This window comes from Balaenoptera physalus (genome assembly GCF_965194825.1).
Source record: "Balaenoptera physalus genome assembly, chromosome: 3".
NCBI classification, from domain to species: Eukaryota; Metazoa; Chordata; class Mammalia; order Artiodactyla; family Balaenopteridae; genus Balaenoptera; species Balaenoptera physalus.
In genome coordinates, this window is record NC_138890.1 from 115,649,942 (window position 1) to 115,674,359 (window position 24,418).

The 24,418-nt window shown below is 35.1% G+C and overlaps 1 protein-coding gene across 3 annotated transcripts in view; it reads right to left on the reverse strand.

The window, feature by feature from the left end:
- SCAMP1 (secretory carrier membrane protein 1) overlaps positions 1–24,418 on the reverse strand; it is a 105,308-nt gene that overhangs the window by 38,454 nt on the left and 42,436 nt on the right. For all 3 annotated transcript variants that reach the window (XM_082458226.1, XM_082458225.1, XM_082458227.1), the window contains 4 exons: positions 21,836–21,934; positions 20,189–20,297; positions 17,884–18,012; positions 13,459–13,618 (listed from right to left, as the gene is read on the reverse strand). In XM_082458226.1, the coding sequence (XP_082314352.1) occupies positions 13,459–13,618; positions 17,884–18,012; positions 20,189–20,297; positions 21,836–21,934 (497 nt within the window). The remainder of the gene's footprint in view (positions 1–13,458; positions 13,619–17,883; positions 18,013–20,188; positions 20,298–21,835; positions 21,935–24,418) is intronic.

Genomic DNA, 24,418 nt, shown 5'->3' on the forward strand with positions numbered 1-24,418 from the left:
CATAAAAAGCATTTGCAAAATTCAACATCGATTTATGATAAAAACTCTCAACAAAGAGGATATACAGGGAACATACCTCAACATAATAAAGGTCATATATGACAAGCCCACAGCTAACATCATACTCAATGGTGAGAAGCTAAAAGCTTTTCCTCTAAGATCATGAAAAAGACAGGGATGCCCTCTCTCACCACTCTTATTCAACATAGTATTGGAAGTCCTACCCAGAGCAATTAGATAAGGAAAAAAAAAAATCCAAATCAGAAAGGAAGACGTGAAATAGTCACTATTTTCAGATGAAATGATATTTACATAGAAAACCCTAAAGACTCCACCAAAAAACTGTTAGGACCAATAAACAAATTCAGTAAAGTTAGAGGGCACAAAATCAATATACAAATATCTGTTGTGTTTCTATACACAAAAAATGAACTAACAGAAAGAGAAATTAAGAAAAAAATCTCATTTACAATTGCACCAAAAAGAGAATAATAATAAAATGCCTAGGAAAAAATTTAGCCAAGGAGTTAAAGACATACACAATGAAAACTATAAGACATTGATGAAACAAACTGAAGACATAAATAAATGGAAAGATATTCCACACTCACGGATTTGAAGAATTAGTATTGTAAAATGACCATACTACCCAAGACAATCTACAGATTCAATGCAATTCCTAACAAAATACCAATAGCATTTTTCAGATTCACAGAAATAGAACAAACAATTATAAAATTTGTATGAAACTTAAACAGATCCTGAGTAGCCAAAGCAACTTTGAGAAAGAAGAACAAAGCTGGAGGAATACTGCTCCCTGACTTCAAACTATATTTCAAAGCTATAGTAATCAAAACAGTGTGGTACTGGCACAAAGACACACACATAGATCAATGGAACAGAATAGAGAGCCCAGAAATAAACCCACACATATATGGTTAATTAACATTCTACAAAGGAGCCAAGAATATATAATGGGGGAAAGGACAGTCTCTTCCATAAATGGTGTTGGGAAAACTGGACAGCCACATACAAAAGAATGAAACTGGACCACTATTTTAAACCATACACAAAAATTAACTCAAAATGGATTAAAAACATGACCATAAGACCTGAAACCATAAAACTCCTAGAAGAAAACACAGGTGGTAAGCTCCTCAACATCAGTCTTGGCAATGATTTTTTGGACTTGACACCAAAAGCAAAAATCAACAAGTAGAACTACATCAAATAAAAATCTTCTCGGGACTTCCCTGGTGAGGCAGTGGTTAAGAATCTGCCTGCCAATGCAGGGGACACAGGTTCAATCCCTGGTCCAGGAAGATCCCACATACCATGGAGCAACTAAGCCCGTGCGCCACAACTACTGAGCCTAAACTCTAGAGCCTGCGAGCTACAACTACTGAGCCCAAGTGCCACAACTACTGAAGCCCATGCACCTACAGCCCATGCTCCTCAACAAGAGAAGCCACCGCAATGAGAAGCTCGCACACTGCAAATGAAGTGTAGCCCCCGCTCACCACAACTAGAGAGCCCACGTGCAGCAATGAAGACCCAACACAGCCAAAAATAAGTAAATAAATAAAAGACCTGACCTTTAAAAGAAATCTTAAAAAAAAAAAAGTTCTGTACAGCACAAGAAATCGTCAACAAAATGAAATCTACCAAATGGGAGAAAATATTTGCAAATCATATAATAATATGGGGTTAATATCCAAAATATATTAAAAAACTCAACAGCAGAAAAACCCCTAACAATCCAATTAAAAAGTGGGCAGAAAATCTGAATAGATATTTCTCAAACGAAGACACACAGATGGCCAACAGATACACAAAAAGATGCTTAACATCGCTAATCATCAGATAAAAGCAAATCAAAACCACAATGAGATATCACCTCATGTCTGTTAGAATGGCTATTACCAAAAAGACAAGAAATAAGAAGTGTTGGTGAGGAAGATGAGAAAAGGGAACACCTGGGCACTGTTGATGGAAATGTAAACTGGTGCAGCCACTGTGGAAAAGGGTATGGAGGTTCTTCAAAAAATTAAAAATAGAACTACCATATGATCCAGCAATTCCACTTCTGGGTATTTATCTGAAGGAAATGAAATCATTATCTGGAAGAGATATTTGTAATCCCATTTTCATTGCAGCATTCTTCATAATAGCCAAGGTATGGAAACAACCTAAGGGTCCACTGATGCAAGAATGGATAAAGGAAATGTAGTGTGTGTGTGTGTGTGTGTGTGTGTGTGTGTGTGTGTGTGTGTGTAGTGTGTATACATATAAAATGGAATATTATTCAGCCTTAATAAAAGAAGGAAATCCTGCCATTTCCAAAAGCATGAATGAACCTGAGGGCACTACACTAAGTGAAGTAAGCCAGACAGAGAAAGATAAATAGTGCATGGTATCACTTATATGCAGAATTTTTAAAAAACAAAGTAGAACTCATAGAAACAGAGTAGAATGGTGATTACCAGGGGCTGGAGTGAATGGGGAGAAGTTGGTAAAAGGATACAAACTTTTAAGATGAATAAGGTCTAAGTATCTAATGCAGAACCTAGTGACTATAGTAGATAATACTGTATTGTATAATTGAAATTTGCTAGAAGAGTACATTGTAAGGAAAGAAAAGGTAAATAATGTGAAGTGATGGATGTGTTAACTCAATTGTGGTAATGCTCTCACAATGTGTATGAATATCAAAGCACCATGTTGCATACCTTATATATATTACAATTTTGTCAGTTATACCTCAATAAAGCTAAAAAATGAAGGTGAAATGAAAACGTTTTCAAACAAAATTTGAGGGAATTCATTGTCTGTAGACCTATAATAAAAGAGAAAATGATAAAAAGAATATATGAAAAATAGAATAATACTTTATTAATCTAAAAGGTAAAGAAAGAAAAAGGTATTTAACGGATATGCTTTATATATGGTAAGTAGTAGCTATAAATATTAGATATAAATCCATGTACATCATTAAAGATAAACAAAAATGTAACTAAATTACATATAATTTTAATGTAATTACATAAGTGTAATTACATCAAACATAAATAGACAAAAAACTCCACTTAAAAGACTACATTATCAGACTTTTTTTTTTTACAACTCCCTTTATTAGCTGTATTTTTGTATATTTCTTCCCATTGATCACATGCACATAACCATGTACAGAAATGCAAATATCATTTCAGTCAACTTTTTTTTTTATATAGCAGGTTCTTGTTAGTCATCAATTTTATACACATCAGTGTATACATGTCAATCCCAATCGCCCAATTCATCACACCACCACTACCACCCCCTGCCACTTTCCCCCCTTGGTATCCATACGTTTGTTCTCTACAACTGTGTCTCAATTTCTGCCCTGCAAACCGGTTCATCTGTACCATTTTTCTAGGTTCCACATATATGCATTAACATACAATATTTGTTTTTCTCTTTCTGACTTACTTCACTCTGTATGACACTCTCTAGATCCATGCACGTCTCAAAAAATGACCCAATTTCGTTCCTTTTCATGGCTGGGTAATACTCCGTTGTATATATGTACCACTTCTTCTTTATACATTCATCTGTCGATGGGCATTTAGGTTGCTTCCATGACCCGGCTATTGTAAATACTGCTGCAGTGAACATTGGGGTGCATGTGTCTTTTTGAATTATGGTTTTCTCTGGGTATATGCCCAGGAGTAGGATTGCTGGATCATATGGTAATTCTATTTTTAGTTTTTTAAGGAACCTCCATACTGTTCTCCATAGTGGCTGTATCAATTTACATTCCCACCAACAGTGCAAAAGAGTTCCCTTTTCTCCACACCCTCTCTAGCATTTGTTGTTTGCAGATTTTCTGATGATGCCCATTCTAACTGGTGTGAGGTGATACCTCATTGTAGTTTTGATTTGCATTTCTCTAATAATTAGTGATGTTGAGCAGCTTTTCATGTGCTTCTTGGCCATCTGTATGTCTTCTTTGGAGAAATGTCTATTTAGGTGTTCTGCCCATTTTTGGATTGGGTTGTTTGTTTTTTAATACTGAGCCGCATGAGCTGTTTATATATTTTGGAGATTAATCCTTTCTCTGTTGATTCGTTTGCAAATATTTTCTCCCATTCTGAGGGTTGTCTTTTCATCTTGTTTATGGTTTCCTTTGCTATACAAAAGCTTTGAAGTTTCATTACGTCCCATTTGTTTATTTTTGTTTTTATTTCCATTACTCTACGAGGTGGATCAAAAAAGATCTTGCTGTGATTTAGGTCAAAGAGTGTTCTTCCTAAGTTTTCCTCTAAGAGTTTTATAGTGTCTGGTCTTACATTTAGGTCTCTAATCCATTTTGAGTTTATTTTTGTGTATGGTGTTAGGGAGTGTTCTAATTTCATTCTTTTCATGTAGCTGCCCAGTTTTCCCAGCAACACTTATTGAAGAGACTGTCTTATCTCCATTGTATATCCTTCCCTCCTTTGTCATAGATTAGTTGACCATAGGTGCGTGGGTTTATCTCTGGGCTTTCTATCTTGTTCCATTGATCTATGTTTCTGTTTTTGTGCCAGTACCATATTGTCTTGATTACTGTAGCTTTGTAGTATACTCTGAAGTCAGGGAGTCTGATTCCTCCAGCTCTGTTTTTTCCCCTCAAGACTGCTTTCGGGGTCTTTTGTGTCTCCATACAAATATTACGATTTTTTGTTCTAGTTCCGTAAAAAATGCCATTGGTAATTTGATAGGGATTGCATTGAATCTGTAGATTGCTTTGGGTAGTACAGTCATTTTCACAATATTGATTCTTCCAGTCCAAGAACATGGTATATCTTTCCATCTGTTAGTATCATCTTTAATTCCTTTCATCAGTGTCTTATAGTTTTCTACATACTGGTCTTTTGTCTCCCTAGGTAGGTTTATTCCTAGGTATTTTATTCTTTTTGTTGCACTGGTAAATGCGAGTGTTTCCTTAATTTCTCTTTCAGATTTTTCATCATTAGTGTATAGGAATGCAAGAGATTTCTGTGCCTTAATTTTGTATCCCGCAACTTTACCAAATTCATTGATTAGCTCTAGTAGTTTGCTGGTGGCATCTTTAGGATTCTCTATGTATAGTATCATGTCATCTGCAAACAGTGACAGTTTTACTTCTTCTTTTCCAATTGGTATTCCTTTTCTTTTTCTTCTCTGACTGCCGTGGCTAGGACTTCCAAAACTATGTTGAATAATAGTGGTGAGAGAGGACATCCTCGTCTTGTTCCTGATCTTAGAGGAAGTGCTTTCAGTTTTTCACCATTGAGAATGATGTTTGCTGTGGGTTTGTCGTATATGGCCTTTATTATGTTGAGGTAAGTTCCCTCTATGCCCACTTTCTGGAGAGTTTTTATCATAAATGGGTGTTGAATTTTGTCAAAATCTTTTTCTGCATCTTGAGATGATCATATGGTTTTTATTCTTCAATTTGTTAATATGGTGTATCACATTGATTGATTTGAGAGTATTGAAGAATCCTTGCATCCCTGGGATAAATCCCACTTCATCATGGTGTATGATCCTTTTAATGTGTTGTTGGATTCTGATTGCTAGTATTTTGTTGAGGATTTTTGAATCTATATTTATCAGTGATATTGGTCTGTAATTTTCTATTTTTGTAGTATCTTTGTCTGGTTTTGCTATCAAGGTGATGTTGGCCTCATAGAATGAGTTTCGGAGTGTTCCTTCCTCCACAACTTTTTGGAAGAGTTTGAGAAGAATGGGTGTTAGCTCTTCCCTAAACGTTTGATAGAATTCACCTGTGAAACCATCTGGTCCTGGACTTTTGTTTGTTGGAAGATTTTTAATCACAGTTTCATTACTTGTGATTGGTCTGTTCATATTTTCTATTTCTTCCTGGTTCAGTCTTGGAAGGTTATACCTTTCTAAGAATTTGTCCATTTCTTCCAGGTTGTCCATTTTATTGGCATAGAGTTGCTTGTAGTAGTCTCTTAGGATGGTTTGTATTTCTGCAGTGTCTCTTGTAACTTCTCCTTTTTCACTTCTAATTTTATTGATTTGAGTCCTCTCCCTCTTTTTCTTGATGAGTCTGGCTAAAGGCCTATCAATTTTGTTTATTCTCAAAGAACCAGCTTTTAGTTTTATTGATCTTTGTTATGGTTTTCTTTGTTTCTATTTCATTTATTTCTGTTCTGATCTTTATGATTTCTTTCCTTCTGTTAACTTTGGGTTTTGTTTGTTCTTCTTTCTCTAGTTCCTTTAGGTGTAATGTTAGATTTTTCTTGTTTCTTGATGTAGGCTTGTATAGCTATAAACTTCCCTCCTAGAACTGCTTTTGTTGCATCCCATAGGTTTTGGATCATCGTGTTTTCATTGTCATTTGTCTCTAGGTATTTTCTGACTTCCCCTTTGATTGCTTCAGTGATCTCTTGGTTATTTAGTAACGTATTGTTTAGCCTCCATGTGTTTGTGTTTTTTATGTTTTTTCCCCTGTAACTGATTTCTAATATCATAGTGTTGTGGTCAGAAAAGATGCTTGATATGATTTCAGTTTTCTTAAATTTACTGAGGCTTGATTTGTGACCCAAGATGCAATCTATCCTGGAGAATGTTCCATGCACTTGAGAAGTGTAATCTGCTGTTTTTGGATGCAATGTCCTATAAATATCAATTAAATCTATCTGGTCTATTGTGTCATTTAAAGCTTGTGTTTCGGGGCTTCCCTGGTGGCGCAGTGGTTGAGAATCTGCCTGCCAATGCAGGGGACACAGGTTCGAGCCCTGGTCTGGGAAGATCCCACATGCCGCGAGCAAGTAGGCCCGTGAGCCACAATTACTGAGCCTGCGCGTCTGGAGCCTGTGCTCCGCAACAAGAGAGGCCGCGATAGTGAGAGGCCCGCGCACTGCGATGAAGAGTGGCCCCCACTTGCCACAACTAGAGAAAGCCCTCGCACAGAAACGAAGACCCACCCAACACAGCGATAAATAAATAAATAAATACTTTTAAAGCTTGTGTTTCCTTATTAAGTTTCTGTTTGGATGTTCTGTCCACTGGTGTAAGTGAGGTGTTAAAGTCCCCCACTATTATTGTGTTACTGTCGATTTCCTCTTTTATAGCTGTTAGCAGTTGCCTTATGTATTGAGGTGCTCCTATGCTGGGTACATATATATTTATAACTGTTACATCTTCTTCTTGGATTGATCCCTTGATCATTATGTAGTGTCCTTCCCTGTCTCTTGTAACATTTTTTATTTTAAAGTCTATTTTATCTGATAAGACTATTGCTACTCCAGCTTTCTTTTGATTTCCATTTGCATGGAATATCTTTTTCCATCCCCTCACTTTCAGTCTGTATGTGTCCCTAGGTCTGAAGTGGGTCTCTTGTAGACAGCATATATATGGGTCTTGTTTTTGTGTCCATTCAGCAAGCCTGTGTCTTTTGGTTGGAGCATTTAATCCATTCACGTTTAAGGTAATTATCGATATGTATGTTCCTATGACCAGTTTCTTAATTGTTTTGGGTTTGTTTTTGCAGGTCCTTTTCTTCTCTTGTGTTTCCCACTTAGAGAAGGTCCTTTAGCATTTGTTGTAGAGCTGGTTTGGTGGTGCTGAATTCTCTTAGCTTTTGCTTGTCTGTACAGCTTTTGATTTCTCCATCGAATCTGAATGAGATCGTTGTCGGGTACAGTAATCTTGACTGTAGGTTCTTCCCTTTCATCACTTTAAGTATATCGTGCCACTCCCTTTTGGCTTGTAGAGCTTCTGCTGAGAAATCAGCTGTTAACCTTATGGGAGTTCCCTTGTATGTTATTTGTCATTTCTCCCTTGCTGCTTTCAATAATTTTTCTTTGTCTTTAACTTTTGCCAGTTTGATTACTATGTGTCTCGGCGTGTTTCTCCTTGGGTTTATCCTGTATGGGACTCTCCGTGCTTCCTGGACTTGGGTGGCTATTTCCTTTCCCATGTTAGGGAAGTTTTCGACTATAGTCTCTTCAAATATTTTCTCGGGTCCTTTCTCTCTCTTTTCCTTCTGGGACCCCTATAATGCAAATGTTGTTGCATTTAATGTTGTCCCAGAGGTCTCTTAGGCTGTCTTCATTTCTTTTCATTCTTTTTTCTTTAGTCTGTTCCACAGCAGTGAATTCCAACATTCTGTCTTCCAGGTCACTTATCCGTTCTTCTGCCTCAGTTATTCTGCTATTGATTCCTTCTAGTGTAGTTTTCATTTCAGTTATTGTATTGGTCATCTCTGTTTGTTTGTTCTTTAATTCTTCTAGGTCTTTGTTAAACATTTCTTGCATCTTCTCAATCTTTGCCTCCATTCTTTTTCCGAGGTCCTGGATCATCTTCACTATCATTATTCTGAATTCTTGTTCTGGAAGGTTGCCTATCTCCGCTTCATTTAGTTGTTTTTCTGGGGTTTTATCTTGTTCCTTCATCTGGTACATAGCCCTGTCCCTTTTTATCTTGTCTGTCTTTCTGTGAATGTGGTTTTTGTTCCACAGGCTGCAGGACTGTAGTTTTTCTTGCTTCTGCTCCAGACAACATTTTTTTAAGTTTATTTTTATCAAGCAATACAAAGAACCTACATACACTTTAGTGTACATTATCATTTCCTCCAGGTTAGACTGGGGTACCAAAGAACAATGAACTAAAAGCAGCAAAACATAACAAGTAACGGTTTTATGGATCATCAAAAGTAAATGATAAAACCTTACAAAAACAAAAAAATAAAACATTCCAGGTACCAATTGTTGACCATCTTTAAAGACAAATATTTTACACAGATTATCTCTAATCTTCTTATCAACTCTGCATATGTTATGCCCAATTTACACTCAAAAAACTGAAGCACTGAGAGGTTTTACTGCATTTTCATAACAGCACACAGCTTTTAAGTGGGGAAGCCAGAATTCTAACCCTTTCTCAGTCTGTTTCCAATAATCATACTTTTTCAACAAAACACTGCTTCATTAATAATTACCTAATATTTTAAAGTATTTACATAATGCTTGGTGATTTGTGGAAGCATAAAATTAAGAACAAAGTTAGTCTTTTTAAAAATATGTACATGACAAAATGACAACTCTAAGTTTAATTCTGATACCTAATAAACTTAACTTTTAAAAGCACATATGCTTGAAACTTCTCTATAAAATTCTCCTTCAGATTCAGGCAATGGGATTAATTCAGGGAGGTCAAAGTCCTTTGCATATATCAGTAAAAGGAGCTTCTTGGTTGAAAACTAATGTAACTGAGCAGGACTCTATGGGGCCTTCCTGGGACAGACCATTCATTCCCTCATATCCTCCACTATAGCTCCTCTCTGAAGTACCTAGATAATAATATCTGATGCACACTTCTGGGGTTGTTTTATAGATGCTAAAACTAACACCAAATAGAAGAAATTAACTACTTGACAAGCATGAGCATGTAGGCCCCAGACCTACTGGTGCCTAAGGACTGATAACGTTAACCCCTGTTATGTCACCAACAACCAGTCAGAGAATTGTGTATGAGCTGATCACACACCCTGGGACATCCTTCCCTCACCTTGCCTTTCAAAATGTTTTGCTGAAACACTTCAGGGAGTTCAGGGGTTTTTGAGCATGAGCCACCCGTTCTCCTTGTAGGGTACCTTTACAATAAATGCTGCACTTTCCTTCACCACAACCCGGTGTCAGTAGATTGGCTTTACTGCACACAGGTGAGTGGACCCAAGTTTGGTTCAGTAACACTAAGAGACGTCATATTCATATAGGACAGTATTTTATACAGTTTAAAACTCATCTTTTTCATGGACATTCTGATATCTCAATGGTTCTAGTAAAAACAAGGTTTTTGGGGTTTTTTTCTGAATTCAGAGAAGAATGTTTATTAAAAACTTAAATCCTCAAAAAGATAATCCAAGAAGACTCACTTGAAAATAATCTTCTATTTAGAGATATATCACAGGTATGATATCAGTATTAAATTACTCTGTATTTCAAATTTTGGGGGTGTTTGAATATTACTCTGTTTTAATGTATAAATTCTACTAGCCAAAGTTTCAGTAATGCCTACTTTTAAACTCATTTATATATTATATGTTTCTACAGGGCAAGTACCATGTCTTCTTTGTATCTCCAGCCTAGTATATACTGTCTGTATTCAGTGAGTGATTAATTTAACCTTAGGTACTTATTTTCTAACTGCTTTGCAATCATAAGTTAGTTATCTTAACATCTCCCTAAGAGCATCAAGTGAACTCAATAACAAACTTGCAAATGAAATACTGAAACAGAAACTCAGATGACACTGGAAAACCAACTTCTCATGCATGATAACTAATTTTAAAATGATTATTCCTAAAGAGAATCAACCTTTATCACATTTTAAAATCACTAAATGTAATTATCAGTATGATTTAGTATATGAGATTATTGATTATAATCACTTAAATGCAGATTTAAATTTTTTCAGTAGGCTCTAAAGCTATTAGCAAATACTTTAACTCAATCTAAAGGCATTTTATAATTCAGTTAAAACAATTATATTTTTCTTCCCAGCTTAAGAGTTAATATACAAAGGTTTACTCAGCCATCATGTTATTAAGCAAACTACAACAAATTCTTGATAACAAAGTTAACTATTAACCTTTAAAAAGGATTTACTTTTAGACTATGAGTCAACAGCGAGGCAAAGGAGATAAACTATATATGGCAATTAAAAATGCAACTTCAACTGACTAAGGGACAAAGAACAAAGAACTGATCATTCTAGAATAAAGACTTCCTAATATGCCCTCTAGTTATTTTCAGCACCCCACGACAAAGCTAACAGCTACCCTAGAAACTTGGAATTACCACCTATCTACAAGGGGGGGAAAAAAAATTCACTGGACAACTAAAAAAAAAAATCTGATCACATTCTCAGATCTAATGTCCCTCTAACTTGTATGCTTGCAATGACTGGTTTATTCTAAAATCAATCCCTGCCATGTTTTTCTTATTGCTTACCATTCTTTTCTTCACTTCTAGGGAAACCTGAAGAAATCAAGTTCACAGTAGGTATTTAAATATGGCAATAGAGGCAAATACATCATTAGCCAGAGAAGAATAAAACTTGAAAAACTTTTAAAAAGCACTTTAGCTTCACTCCAGAGTCTGATTAATAAAAACTAAATGCTTTCAATAACAACTTCTTTTAAGAAATACGTGAATCTGGCCTAAAAGATTTTAGTTACCCATTTTCTACTGACTTACGTAATATGTTCAGATGCTTGTGTTTCATTTCTTAATCATCAGTCTTGAAACAGAATATGAAACACTTGCACATCCTGTGACTCTGCCCCTTCTCAAAAGGCAGTAATCCCTGTCAAAATTGATCTCAAATAAAGCACTTATGTGAATACGTAAAGTCTATTTAAAACCCTGTATTTAATATAAATAATCATATCCAGTGTATCTGGTTTAAGGTCTCCATATTTAAGGGAGAAATCTGTCATCAGTAAACGTTTAAAAAACTTTACCAGATACTTCAGAAGAAACCACTGGCAATCTGGGTGAAGAAAATGCCGAAGTTATACACTGAGAAGGTATATTAATTAATGATTTAAAACACTTTCAACTTTCCCCTAAAAAAACTATTCCTCTCAGTTCTGCTCCAAACAGTAAAGCCCAGATAATTAACATATTTGTGATACATATACTCTAAAGGGTTGAGATGCAGCTAAGAATTTAGCCCAGGGGTTAATAATACCAGAAGTAAAAATGTTCCACAAAGCATTTTTATTTCCACTGGCAAAGAAAGGGAATAAAAGGAACCAAGTGACTTCAAGTAATAAATGGCAGAAAACTGGCTTTTTATAGTTTGTTCTGGCTACATTTGTCACAGAAGGCTTAAAATTCAAAGTCTCTAGTTTCAAGTCATTTTCAGAGTCTCAAAGACATCCCCATTCCCACCCACAAGCATCATTACAGATACACTGGTAACAGGATGGAAGTAGGCAAGCAGAGGCCACATGTCAAAAAATTAAAAATTAAAAAACTTTGTGAGCCAGACTTAGATAACAAGGAAAAGAGCAGCAGTAGCTCTCCTGTTCACGCGAGGAGTAAACAGGTCCCTCTTATTCTTCTCCGACCTGCATCTATAGGGTGCTCCTCCCCACTCCTTGACAACCGACCTCTCACGTTCCATTAGATCCAAAGATTTTCCTCCCTTTCCCTCCTCCCATCTATTTTCTTCCCTTCATTCCATTTCTAACCAATTTAGTTTTCTGTTGAATGACATCTTTTTTCTCCAAATTCCCTAATCTTCCCCCTTTTCCTTCTTTTTTGTTTTCTGTTTACATATCTGCGTTTCTCATTTCATTTGGCAGGGCTTTGGGAGATGGGGGTGGTGATACACATTCTGAATAATCAAAGAAATTTTTTGTTCAAATAGAAAAAAGAAAGTTAAAACAACTGAACGTGGCCCTCTAATTTCCCTAATATATCATCTGCACAATACATGCCTATTTCCTAGTAATGCTGCTCCTCACACACGAGAGTTGAAAGAGGTTTGTTATTCATAAATGAGTTTACTCAAATAAAAATAAGTTGATAAACAATTGAATACATGGACTCATCTAGGGCTATCATCTAAATCAGCATTTCCCAATGTTTATTTCCTAAAGCAAGAGTCCAACAAGGTACTCAACACACACGCACAAATAATGGTTTCATGGTCATATCACAAAGCACACGAGGCTCTTAAAGAAGTCTAAGAAATTCTGAAATGAAGAACCTTATTTAATTTTATTATCCCCACTGTTCCCAGACTTAAGCTAATGAACTTTTTTTTCTACAACACCTAGTAATACCCCACAGAACACGCATTTAAGAAATGTTAATCCTAACCATTGATTAAAATATACCATGCAAAGTAGTACAGTTAATCTTATAGTCTAAACAGTTTTAAAACGTTACTGAATTTTGAAAAACCAAAAATGAATTTACACAGAAAATAATTACCAAGTTGCTAGGTGAAAAGTGACTCACTTTAAATATCACATGTATATTCACCTTACCTAGGCTACCTAGGTTCATTTAAAAATTAGGCTGTAATCACCACTTCTGATTTTTTTCTGAAGGGGAGAATAAAAAGTAAAATTTTCTTTAAAGTCAAGTGTATCATATGGAATAGAATCTTTTACAAATATTAAGACCTAAGATTGTTCTCATTTTTCCCTCATTCATTTTCATGTTTGATCTTTTTCTCAAGTGGGAGAAAAGAATGGGATATTATTTGTTACAAAGTCAAATGAATACACGAGCATGTTATATACAGACTTAATACACAGAGATGTTATATATGGACTTTTCTGAAGGTATATTATACAATAATAAAAAATTTGAAAAATGAAAATATGTCACTTTTCCCTTTAAGGTGTACTACAAATTATTTACTTCACAGGTTTTAAAGAGCATATTTAAAGTACACACATTTTACCTGAAAGCTCCGTAAAGTGGTCTGTACCAACAGACAAATGAACAAGGAGTAAAAAGCAAGAACCACAGGATACTCAATCCAAAATCAACCCCTCTTGGAGGATCAACACAAAACCAAGCCAAGCATCCGAAGATATTTAGAAACAGTGTTACAGCATGGACTGTGGAATCAAAAAACAAAATAGAAAAGAAATGTTTACATTCAATTTATGTGTTCATTCAACAAGAATTATAAATGAAAAAATACTTCCTAAGAGCAAGTGTATTCTACCTCATGTTTCCATTTAGTATTTTTCAAAACATTGTTGCTATTTCTTACACATTTGATTTGAAAACAGAGTATTCACAGGTAGAAGAGTCCTAATACATGCACTGTTTGGCAAAAATTCTTTTGGCCCTCCCCTAATGGGCAATTACACAGCTAAACCAGAGACGTACAACCTTAAGGGATTCTCCCCTGGGAAGGAAACATGTGATGACATGTGTTGTGTCTCTTGATTCAAGGCCCAAGCAGAAAAATAGTGGCTGCCAGGAAAAGAACCAGGACTTAGAGGAAAAAGATCCTACACTCAGAACTATAATTTTTACAGAATGGGGCTGCAGGCTCCTCGCAGTGTGAACTACACAAGAGAAGAGAAAATAGAGAAGTGCCCTGCACAATCTCACTGTAACATTTTTAAGCAACAAAATTAATTAGAATCATTGGACTAAACATACTAACACAGCAGAAACTTCCAGTGACTATACAGTCAATCTCTAAGGATTATTAACTCATCTTCATAAAGCTGTCCACTATTTAAGGTCCTGGGATTAAAAACAATGTTCTGGTAGAGGATTACACTTATTTAAAAAAAAAAAAAAAGTTTACTATGATGCACTTTACCTGCTGTGGCAGATCTTTCTTTTCGTTAACACAAATAGATCTTGGCAAATTCTTCCTATATTGTTAGTAATTACTTTCCCTGACAGACCAAAATCCAAAAATCTGAGTAACATCTAAGGACACTATGATCCTAAAGAACAACATTTACCCATTATAATTAATAACTTTTTAAAGAATTTTTTTTAATTTATTCACAGGCTGAATTTATTACAAGAAATAAATTATTTCAAAAGTTAAAATACTGTTTAATGTAAACTACCGATACAATAAAAATATACCAACAAGCTACTACTTTAATTAAAAATAACAAAGGGAAAACCTAGTGAATGTAAATTTTAAAAATCAACATACATTAAAAAAACCTTTAAAATCTCTTTAAATTATTAATCAAATAAAATTAATACTTAATGAAACAAGGTATAAACACATTCTAGGATGCCTCTAAATTTGCTCTCATCTAACAACCAGATAAACACACAAACTCCACAGAAGGAGAAAGAGCTCCAGAGGAGGAATGAAAACACCTGGGTTATAGTGACATAATATCGAGCTAATCAACCTCTGTGCATTTCAATTTTTCAACCGGAGAAATGCAGGAGCTCTTCCAGCTTTAAAATTCCACCCCATTCTACTACACAGGAAAGCCTCTTACTTATTCCCATTAGGATTTCTAACTCATGAAAGCTAGCTTACTAATAAATTTACTCAAAATCCTCTGCCTCGAAATAAAAGTAGTTCTGTTAAGGGCTTAAAAACAGAATTCAAGAGATTGTGAGATATTATTCTGTAATATTGAATGGCATCCAATTGCCTAAAAAAGTTTTAAATGTTCAGAACATTCTAACTCAAATTTCAACCTCCAAAGAAATAACTTTTCAAGGTTTATCTCCTAATCTGCTTAAGAAAAAAAAGACAGACTATATCGGTATGTGTATTTTAAAGTTCACAAAAATTCTTCCAAGTATAGATAAAAATATCAATTAAATTTTGTGTAATCTATTAAAATTTTTTCTATATGTGTTTTCATAGTAACCAACAACCATGATCAATAATAGGTCATTTATTTGTACCCCAATGAAGAGTAAACGTCTAGGGTTACTTACTAAACAATCAGTCCACTTACACAGAGATCAAAAAACACATAGAAAGGCAAGGTAATATGAAATGCATGATTCTACGTTGCTAATTTCAATCCAATTCCAATCCACTTGGTGGATTCCAAATGTAGGTAAAACACTAAAGAAAATTTTAGGCCATTTCATTTACATGATTTCCAAGTTGAATGACCCTCCTTCTTAGAAAATTTCAATTTGCTTTATTAAGCACTCAAATCTGGTATTAGCAGACCTAAATTTCCAACTATCACTAGAATCTAAATTTGCAACTATCACTCCTCTTGCTAAGTTCTGCATTACAATATAGATACCTAAAATAAACAAATTTAGGACAATATATTATCTTCCTCACTAAGTGGTCTTTAATGTAGCTGGATTTTTTTCTTTCTCTTTAAATTCAAGAGTATACTCAAAGAGGTTGAGATTCATTTCATAGCAGTATTTCTAATTGCTTCAGTTCCTTTAGAGTAAAAATTATTTGCTTCAGATAAGGTACCTTTGAAACCATATCTTCATCATATTTGGGTTTAAAATGTAAATTACTTCTCTTTTTGGTACTTCGTAGGTGGTATAACATGGAAATCTAGACTCTGGAATCTAGAGTCAAGCTATCCAACCCCAACCTTACTTGCTGTGTAATCTTGGACAAGTTACTTCAAATTCTCTAAGCTTTAGTTTCCCAATCTATAAAACTAGATAATATAGTAGCTCCTTCATAACATGGTTAAGATTTAATAACATAATGTATATAAAGTGATTAGATCTGTGCCTGATACAAAGTATTGATAAATCCTCCATAAATGTTATCTCTTGTTATAATTATTAGTACAATGTGAAAGCATTAGTCAACTCCAAAATCAGTAACAAGATGACACTTCTTGAAAATAATTTATTAAAACAACCTATATTTTATGAAATTTAGAGATAGTTCTGAAGTAGCACTAGATCTTACTTTATTCCAGGTAATGCTTCTTCAAATTGGAACCTTAACTGGATGGAATCTTGAGCCCTCTTTGAATACAGTTAACAGATCTGCCAACTGAATAGGGCTAGGAAAAACTATAGGCAATTATATTATTTCTAAGAACCTCAGAAAGTTATATATTTCTAAGACAAAACAGACCTATTTTGAAACAATCAGCATTGGTAAAGCAGTTAGCCATTCAGTTCAAATTAATCATCTTCCCCATTCAATCTCTATTTACTAAATTCCTTATAGAATTTTCTTCCAACACCCATCTCCCCCATTTAAAATATGTTTTTTCACTAAAGTCAAAGAACTTATACTTAAAATGTGAGGCCAATTTCTGCTCATTAAGAAATTAATTATTTTATAATCTGCAGATATTTTATGATATATTGATTAAATAAAATATGAGTTGTTTAGTATGGACATATATGGAATCAAAACCTTTAAAAATAAAAATATGTAATACTACTGACACTCAGGATTAACCAAAGAAATCAGATTAACAACATAACTCAAAAGAAACTAAGAGTTAAAAATGTACTATCCATAAGGAATCACTTCTCATTTTCCAAAGCAGCTTCACAAATATGAAAAATACTCCTAAAAGATTTTGAGGAAAATGATCTCATATACTTGGTGGACGGAGGCTCCCTAATCATATAGTAAGAACACACAAATTTCCTCCAACGAGAGTTTACTCCACAATGTGTCCATTAACCCAGCAACTGTGCAGATGAGAAGTCATGACAGCTACCTCTCCTACTGACACAGTGACGTTAAATGGGGCTGAGACTGCTGTTTGGAATAAAAATGCAACAGAATAAGTGGGAATTCTGTGTACAAACAAAAAACTGGTAACAGCTGGACATTTAGTTTTAATATTCCATGTGTCATAATTATATTCAAAGCAATGTGAACATCACAGCCTAAAATGTATGTCCTAACGTTCTATTTAATGAAACATCTATATTAATTAGGCACTTTCAGTAATAAAAGTATTCCTCACCACTTGAAAATGAAAAGTAAATTGCGCTCAAAGCTCTAAGAAAAATAGTTTATAATATTTCAATATTTTATGCCCCCTTTTAAAAAGTCATAATGCTTTAATAGCCTTCATTTGCATAAAAATGATATGAGTAATTTTTTCAAAGCAAATATTGCCTCGATAACATTTTGCAGGGAGAAAGGATCATTGAAAATTCTACTGTATGATAGGGAAGTCCCTTCCTCAAAAGAATACCAGTTCTCAATATATAGGTCTTCCTCAGCTAAGAACTTGGATTGTCACATAGTATACAATTTTGACATACCTAAATATGACATGATTCACTCAAAATTAAAATATCTATAGGAAAAGACCAATTTATGATACTAGCCTTACATGAGTTTTAAAAAAGTGGATTTTGAAAATAAAATATAAACTTTTTCAAATAAATATATAATTTGTTCTATACTCACACATCCATAAGTAGTACATAATCTTTACTGTCTTTTGGAATTCTACAGGAATGTCTACAGAAAAATCCTGATAGAAACAAGGTCCCACAGGAAAATTGTCAGGAAGAGGTGGCCAATTGTTTTTTCTGCCTGCAAATAAAAAAACAAAGTTATTTATATAAGGACAAATATGTGCTATTCTTTTTACATGTAATTATTTGTTTCATAATAAAGAAGAATAGTATCTATTCTTTTAATAGGTGTTTCAAAAATATAACACTGTATCTCTACATTCACACACTCTGAAAACCAAGATTTTTATTTTTAAAAATTTTCCCAGAATATCAAGTTAGAACTCATTAGATGGTAAAATAATTTTCCAGTGTCATACCACTTATGTAAGTTGAAACAAGAAAAGAAAAAAGAGCACAGGGACGTATCCTGTGACTCTGCCCTAAAAAGAGATTTATTTCAAAGTCCCAAGACTCTGGCTCCCACATGAAGGCCATGAAGTTTTTAAGTCTCTAAAAATTTCCTCCTCCAAGTCTTCAATCTTTAAATATAACTCCTAACGCATGTGGAGAGGGAAGACCAGCTTCTGAATCTTTCAAGTTTTCTACTGTTAACTCCATAAAGAGACATAAGATAACCAGTACCAAAGAATCAAATTTGGAAATCTCCAAGTCTGAAAAAAATAACGTCCAAAAGACACATGTAAGGAAAGCATAAAACTATGTGAAAACACAAAACAGTCATGAGAAAGAAGCTGAGGAATTATAGCACCTTCAAAAACCTAGAGAAAAAACAAATTCCAACTGTAAGGAGAGAAAATGTGTCTATTTAAAGAAACTAGACTGAAAATAAGGCTTGGGAAGTGGTGTGGGGAAATAAAAAAATAAATTAAAGAAGAAGTCAAAACATTGAAAACAGAGAGTAAAAATAGCACCTAAAGGCCATTTTCTCATTTTAGATATTATATCCCACACTTTCAAGGATTAGATTTTACATACTTTTTCATAGGCCAGGAAATTCTTCATAGTGGGAAAAAAGCGTCCTCTATTTCTGATTCTTCCCAACATGTCTCCACTGTTTTATCATTCTTTTCAAACTACATGTTGTTCTTTCATTTCTCATACAAGTCTCATACTACTCGAGAAGCAGAGAAGAGTAGTAAAGAACAAAGGCTCTGAAACTATCAATAGAGGCACCTAGACACTTACTGGCTAGGAGGCCTTGGGCAACTTATTCAACCTGCTATAGACTTTGCTTCCACATCTGTAAAGTGAGAAGAACTCACCACCCTTCTCAGAATTGTACTGAGGATGAAATGAGCTAACAGATGAAAAGTACTTAAGTGTATAACATACAGCAAGTCTCCTAATTTACCACACTTCATAACTACTTCATTTACTAAAACATCTCTCACAGAAGTAATTTGTATTAGTCAAAGCTAAGGGAACAGGACAGATTTTCGTTACATGTATTTTAGAAACATTGATCTCAATTAAACCTCTAGTTTCTCCTTTCACAGATGCTGTCTCTGATGTTGCAAGCAAGAAAACGGCCCAGGATAAACGTGTCCTCATGAGGCCCTAGACTTACACATTCCAGGATAAGGAAGAAATAGTTCAGTATCACTGAATGTTATCACTGTCCTAACATTGTCACTCCATCACTATCCAGACATACTCACAATGACTTGTCTAGTTCTCTCATCTCTTCTTACCCAGAGACTTGCTAGCTTTCCCTAAGCTACTCCCTTGAAGTGACCTTTGATAGTCACAGCGTGAATGAATTTCATAGGACATAATCAAAATTCACCACTTACTTATTTCTTTGGCATCATCAGAATACCCCAGGCTTCCTAGAGTCACCTCACCACAGATGCTTTTTTTTTTAACATGGTTTGACATATACGGATATACTTGTGAGGACAGGGGCAGATTAATCTGAAGCTGGTCTGAATAAACCAGAAGTTAAGAGTTAAATGCAGTCAAACATAGGGCACACTCCCACGTACTCATAAAGCTTTAACAGACCTAGGTAAAGGCCCAAGAGCAGAATCAAAGACTCCTCACCTTACAATAAACCAAAATCACCATATTTGCATTCAGAGGCTAACACTGTTCTAATCTATCAAAACACTATGTAAATCAGTCAAGATCAGAGAGCCACAGAACATCAGGTAGGAAATCTGCCATGTCTGACCTCCTTGCTAGAATAACAGGGCAGAGTTTTATCCACAAACCAAATGATCTAGAGCTAGTGCAGGCCTATTTTAAAGAATTTTAAAGTTATTTTTATTTGAAACTTCTTTGGATATTACCGTGTTGACTGAGATTTTGCATTTCTCGTTCTCGACGATCTAATTCTGCTGCTTTTCTTTCTAGTTCTTCCTGGCGTTTAAGAAGTTCAGCTTGGGCCAAGGCATGCTCCTAAACAAAAAAATAAGGGAATACATTGTCAGTAGTATAAAATACAGTAACATTTCTACTTCTACTTCTACTATACTCCTACTTCTCTACTATGCTAGAAACCTAATTCAAATGCTCTTTCCACAGTATAGGAATTCACTAAAGATTACAGTTTCAGAAAATACTATGGAAATATTTGGCCCATTTTGGCCTTTTGGTTATGAAAACCCACAGTAGAAATGTTGGGCCCATTAGGACAAGAAAAAATTCTCTCAGTAAAAGCAGTTAAAATCCTAAGGTAGAAACGTAAAATAGATAGCTAGTGGGAAGCAGCCGCATAGCCCAGGGAGATCAGCTCGGTGCTTTGTGACCACGTAGAGGGGTGGGATAGGGAGGGTGGGAGGGAGACGCAAGAGGGAGGAGATATGGGGATATATGTATATGTATAGCTGATTCACTTTGTTATACAGCAGAAACTAACACACCATTGTAAAGCAATTATACTCCAATAAAGATGTTAAAAAAAAAAAAAAGAATAATTGGGTGAGAAAAAAAAAAAATCCTAAGGTAGGACCTGAGGACACAGGGAGGTGGAAGGGTAAGCTGGGATGAAGTGAGAGAGTTGCATGGACTTATATATACTACCAAATGTAAAATCGATAGCTACTGGGAAGCAGCCACATAGCACAGGGAGATCAGCTCGGTACTTTGTGACCACCTAGAGGGGTGGGATAGGGAGGGTGGAAGGGAGACGCAAGAGGGAGGAGATATGGGGATATATGTATATGTATAGCTGATTCACTTTGTTATACAGCAGAAACTAACACACCATTGTAAAGCAATTATACTCCAATAAAGATGTTAAAAAAAAAATCGTAAGGTAATTGGGAAAATGAAATTAAGGTGAACTCTGTGCCTAAACGAGAGTGAGGGACTGAGACAAAGAGAACAGCTGAGGAAAAGAGACAGATGGAGAAAAGGGCAACTGAATTGGCTCTTATGAATTGGGTTAAATGGTACATAAGGTTCCCAATGCAGGAATATTATATAATATCTTACATTTTATAAGATAATGAAGTGAAAGGAGGATATGGTTAAGAAATTCTGGTTTATAACTCCATCTGACTTTACGTAATACCAGGCATCCTATTCATCTCCTTTTTTCTTGGTATTTCTGCCACCTCCTACTTCCTACAACTGTGCTTTGCTTAGCCATCATAACTCTCTTCCAATAATATCTATCGATATATCATTGTTACTTTAATGGAATTGTGCGTTAAAACGCGAGACCAAAAGCAATAAAAATTTCTCCACACAAATTATACACCAAGATGATGTATGAATTCAATAACTGCTAATAATGGAGTAAAGCAAATGCTATAAGCTGAAAAAGAGGTATGAGTATTACAGGATTGAGAAGCTAGCTAACCCAGACTCAAAAGTGAGTTAAAAATTAAACAATAAGGAATGCACTATACAAAGAATTATTTTGTTCTGAAAGCAAATGTTATTGATATTGTAATTTCCAATATGAATTTACACATGTAACATGAACTAACCTTTGCAATCTGTGTATAAGCCGGATGTTCCTCTGTTGGTTTCATTATTGCTGGTTGTGTACTGGGTACGTTAGGCATTTTCACATTGCCCGGTGGAGGCTAGGAAGATTAAGAAAAGGACAAATTACGTAACATAGAAATCCAACTTCAACTTCTTTCAAAAAGTGTAACACCAATAAAGACCAAAATGGCAAGAACTGCCTCACTTCCTCCCCTGAATTCTCATAATCCAGTGTATGGTAAAGAGCTAGTGAAGCTCTTCATCTCCATTTTCTCAAGCTCACGCATTTCTTAACTCTTCAATGTGGCTGCTACCTCTAACACGGCACTGGTAGCACTCTCCTCCGGAACACTATGCATTCAAAACAAAACACAACGAAAACAAAAAACCCTCAAGTATGTTTTTTAGTAAAATACACATAGCACCAAACTGAAGAATTTACACCAAGGTTAACTGTCAACTAGGCTGTCAACTCTTCCCACCTAACAAAGCTATGTGCCAGTGCCCTTAAAAAGTAAATAGGAGAGGTCCTGGCAGAACCGCACTAATACTCCTTGAAAAGAATAAGAGGGGAGACATTAGGGAGCTGGAAAATAAACTGCACAACCTCCACTTTGCCAGTGACGATCAACAGTACGTGAGAGTAGCTGCAAGTTCAAAAAGCAGGTAGATATCTACAAATCCATCAAAGGGGAACTGGTTAAATTACTATATATACATACAATGCAGTCATCAAAAGGAATTAGTTAGTTCTACAGGAGAATGCCCTTTTAAATACTAAATGAAATAAAGCCAACTACAGAACAGCACACATATGACCAAATTTTTTTCTTTTATGAACACACGTTTGTATATGTCCAGAAAAATATCTGGGATGTCTTAGCAAACTATCAAAGGGATTTGCACCTTTTGCTTTATACACTTCTCTATTAATTGCCTTCTCTCCCCATTATACTACATTTTTTCAGTTAGAAAATAATTGTAAGCATTCTTTAAAATGGCCATAAGAAAAAGAGGACAAGAAGAAAGGGAAAGGAAAAGAAAAGGAAAAAAAAAAAAAGAGAAAACATACAAGCAAGCAGCTGCAAAGGGAAGTTCAAAGATCAGAAGAACTATTAAAGTCAGAAGACACCACCAATGCAGCTTGATTTTATTCTGACACAGCAAACAGCAGCCCTGAAAAGGAAGCCAGACACAACCAAAGATATAAATGGAGTACAGCTGATTCTAAAATTCATATGGAAATGCCAAGAGCTAAGAATAGGTCAAACAATTCTGAAGAAGAGTAAGGTAGGCAGACCTATAATATCAAGACTTAATATAGTAATAAACAGTGTGGTACAGATGCCAAAGATAAGAAATATACCAATAAACAGTAGGGAGACAGAAACAAACCCCCCAAAACTTGATACCCAAGAGAGGTCACACCACAAAACAGTGGAGAAATAATGTATTAGTCAGTAAATGGTTCTGAGATAACTGGTTAACCAGATGAAACAATTAAACTAGATTTCCTACTTGACATTATATACAAAAATAAATTCCAGGTGGATGAATGACTTAAAAGTGAAAAAGCAAAATTTAAGCACTTTTAGGAAAAAAATATACATGAATATTTTCATGAACTCAGGGTACATAGAGCTTCCCAAATATAAGCTATAGAAATCTTTGTGTATCCTATCTATGATGTATCCCAAGTACCTAAAACAGTGCCTGGAACACAGTAAATGATCAATAAGTATTTGTAAAATTAAGGTTAGCAAGCACATAAACCATAAAGTTAAGATTGTTATTAAATTTCAGTATAGTTGAATTTGTCAAAGTGAAAAGTCAAATCACAGACTGGGAAAAATTGGTTATAATAGATTTAACAAAAAAAATTGCTACTCAGAATACAGGAAGAACTGTTACAAATCCATAAAAATACAAACTACTAATAGGAAAATGGGCAAAATATCTGAACAGGCAAAACAAAGAAAACAGGAATGGCCAATAAACATATGAACTAATGGTTCAACCTCACTAGTAACCAAGAAATATAAAAAAACAGTGACATATCACTCATATCACTCATCACTGTATATATACAATGATGATGTATATAAAAATTAAAGCATATGATCAAGATAGTTTTTCAAATCAGTGGGAAAAGAAAAGATATCAATAAATGGTGCTGAGACAATTATTTAAATGTTTAGGAGAAAAACAATCAGATCCCATATCTTATCAGAATAAATTCCAAATGGATTAAAGTTCAATGCAAAAAGAAAAAAACAAGGAAACTATAAAGATATTAGAAATAATACAGTACATAGAATATAGACGACTGGACTTCCCTGGTGGGGCAGTGGTTAAGAATCCGCCTGCCAATGCAGGGGACATGGGTTCGAGCCCTGGTCCAGGAAGATCCCACATGCCGCGGATCAACTAAGCCCGTGCGCCACAACTACTGAGCCTGCACTCTAGAGCCTGTGAGCCACAAATACTGAGCCTGCATGCCACAACTACTGAAGCCCGCGTGCCTAGAGCCCGTGCTCCGCAACAAGAGAAGCCACCTCAATGAGAAGCCCACGCACCGCAAC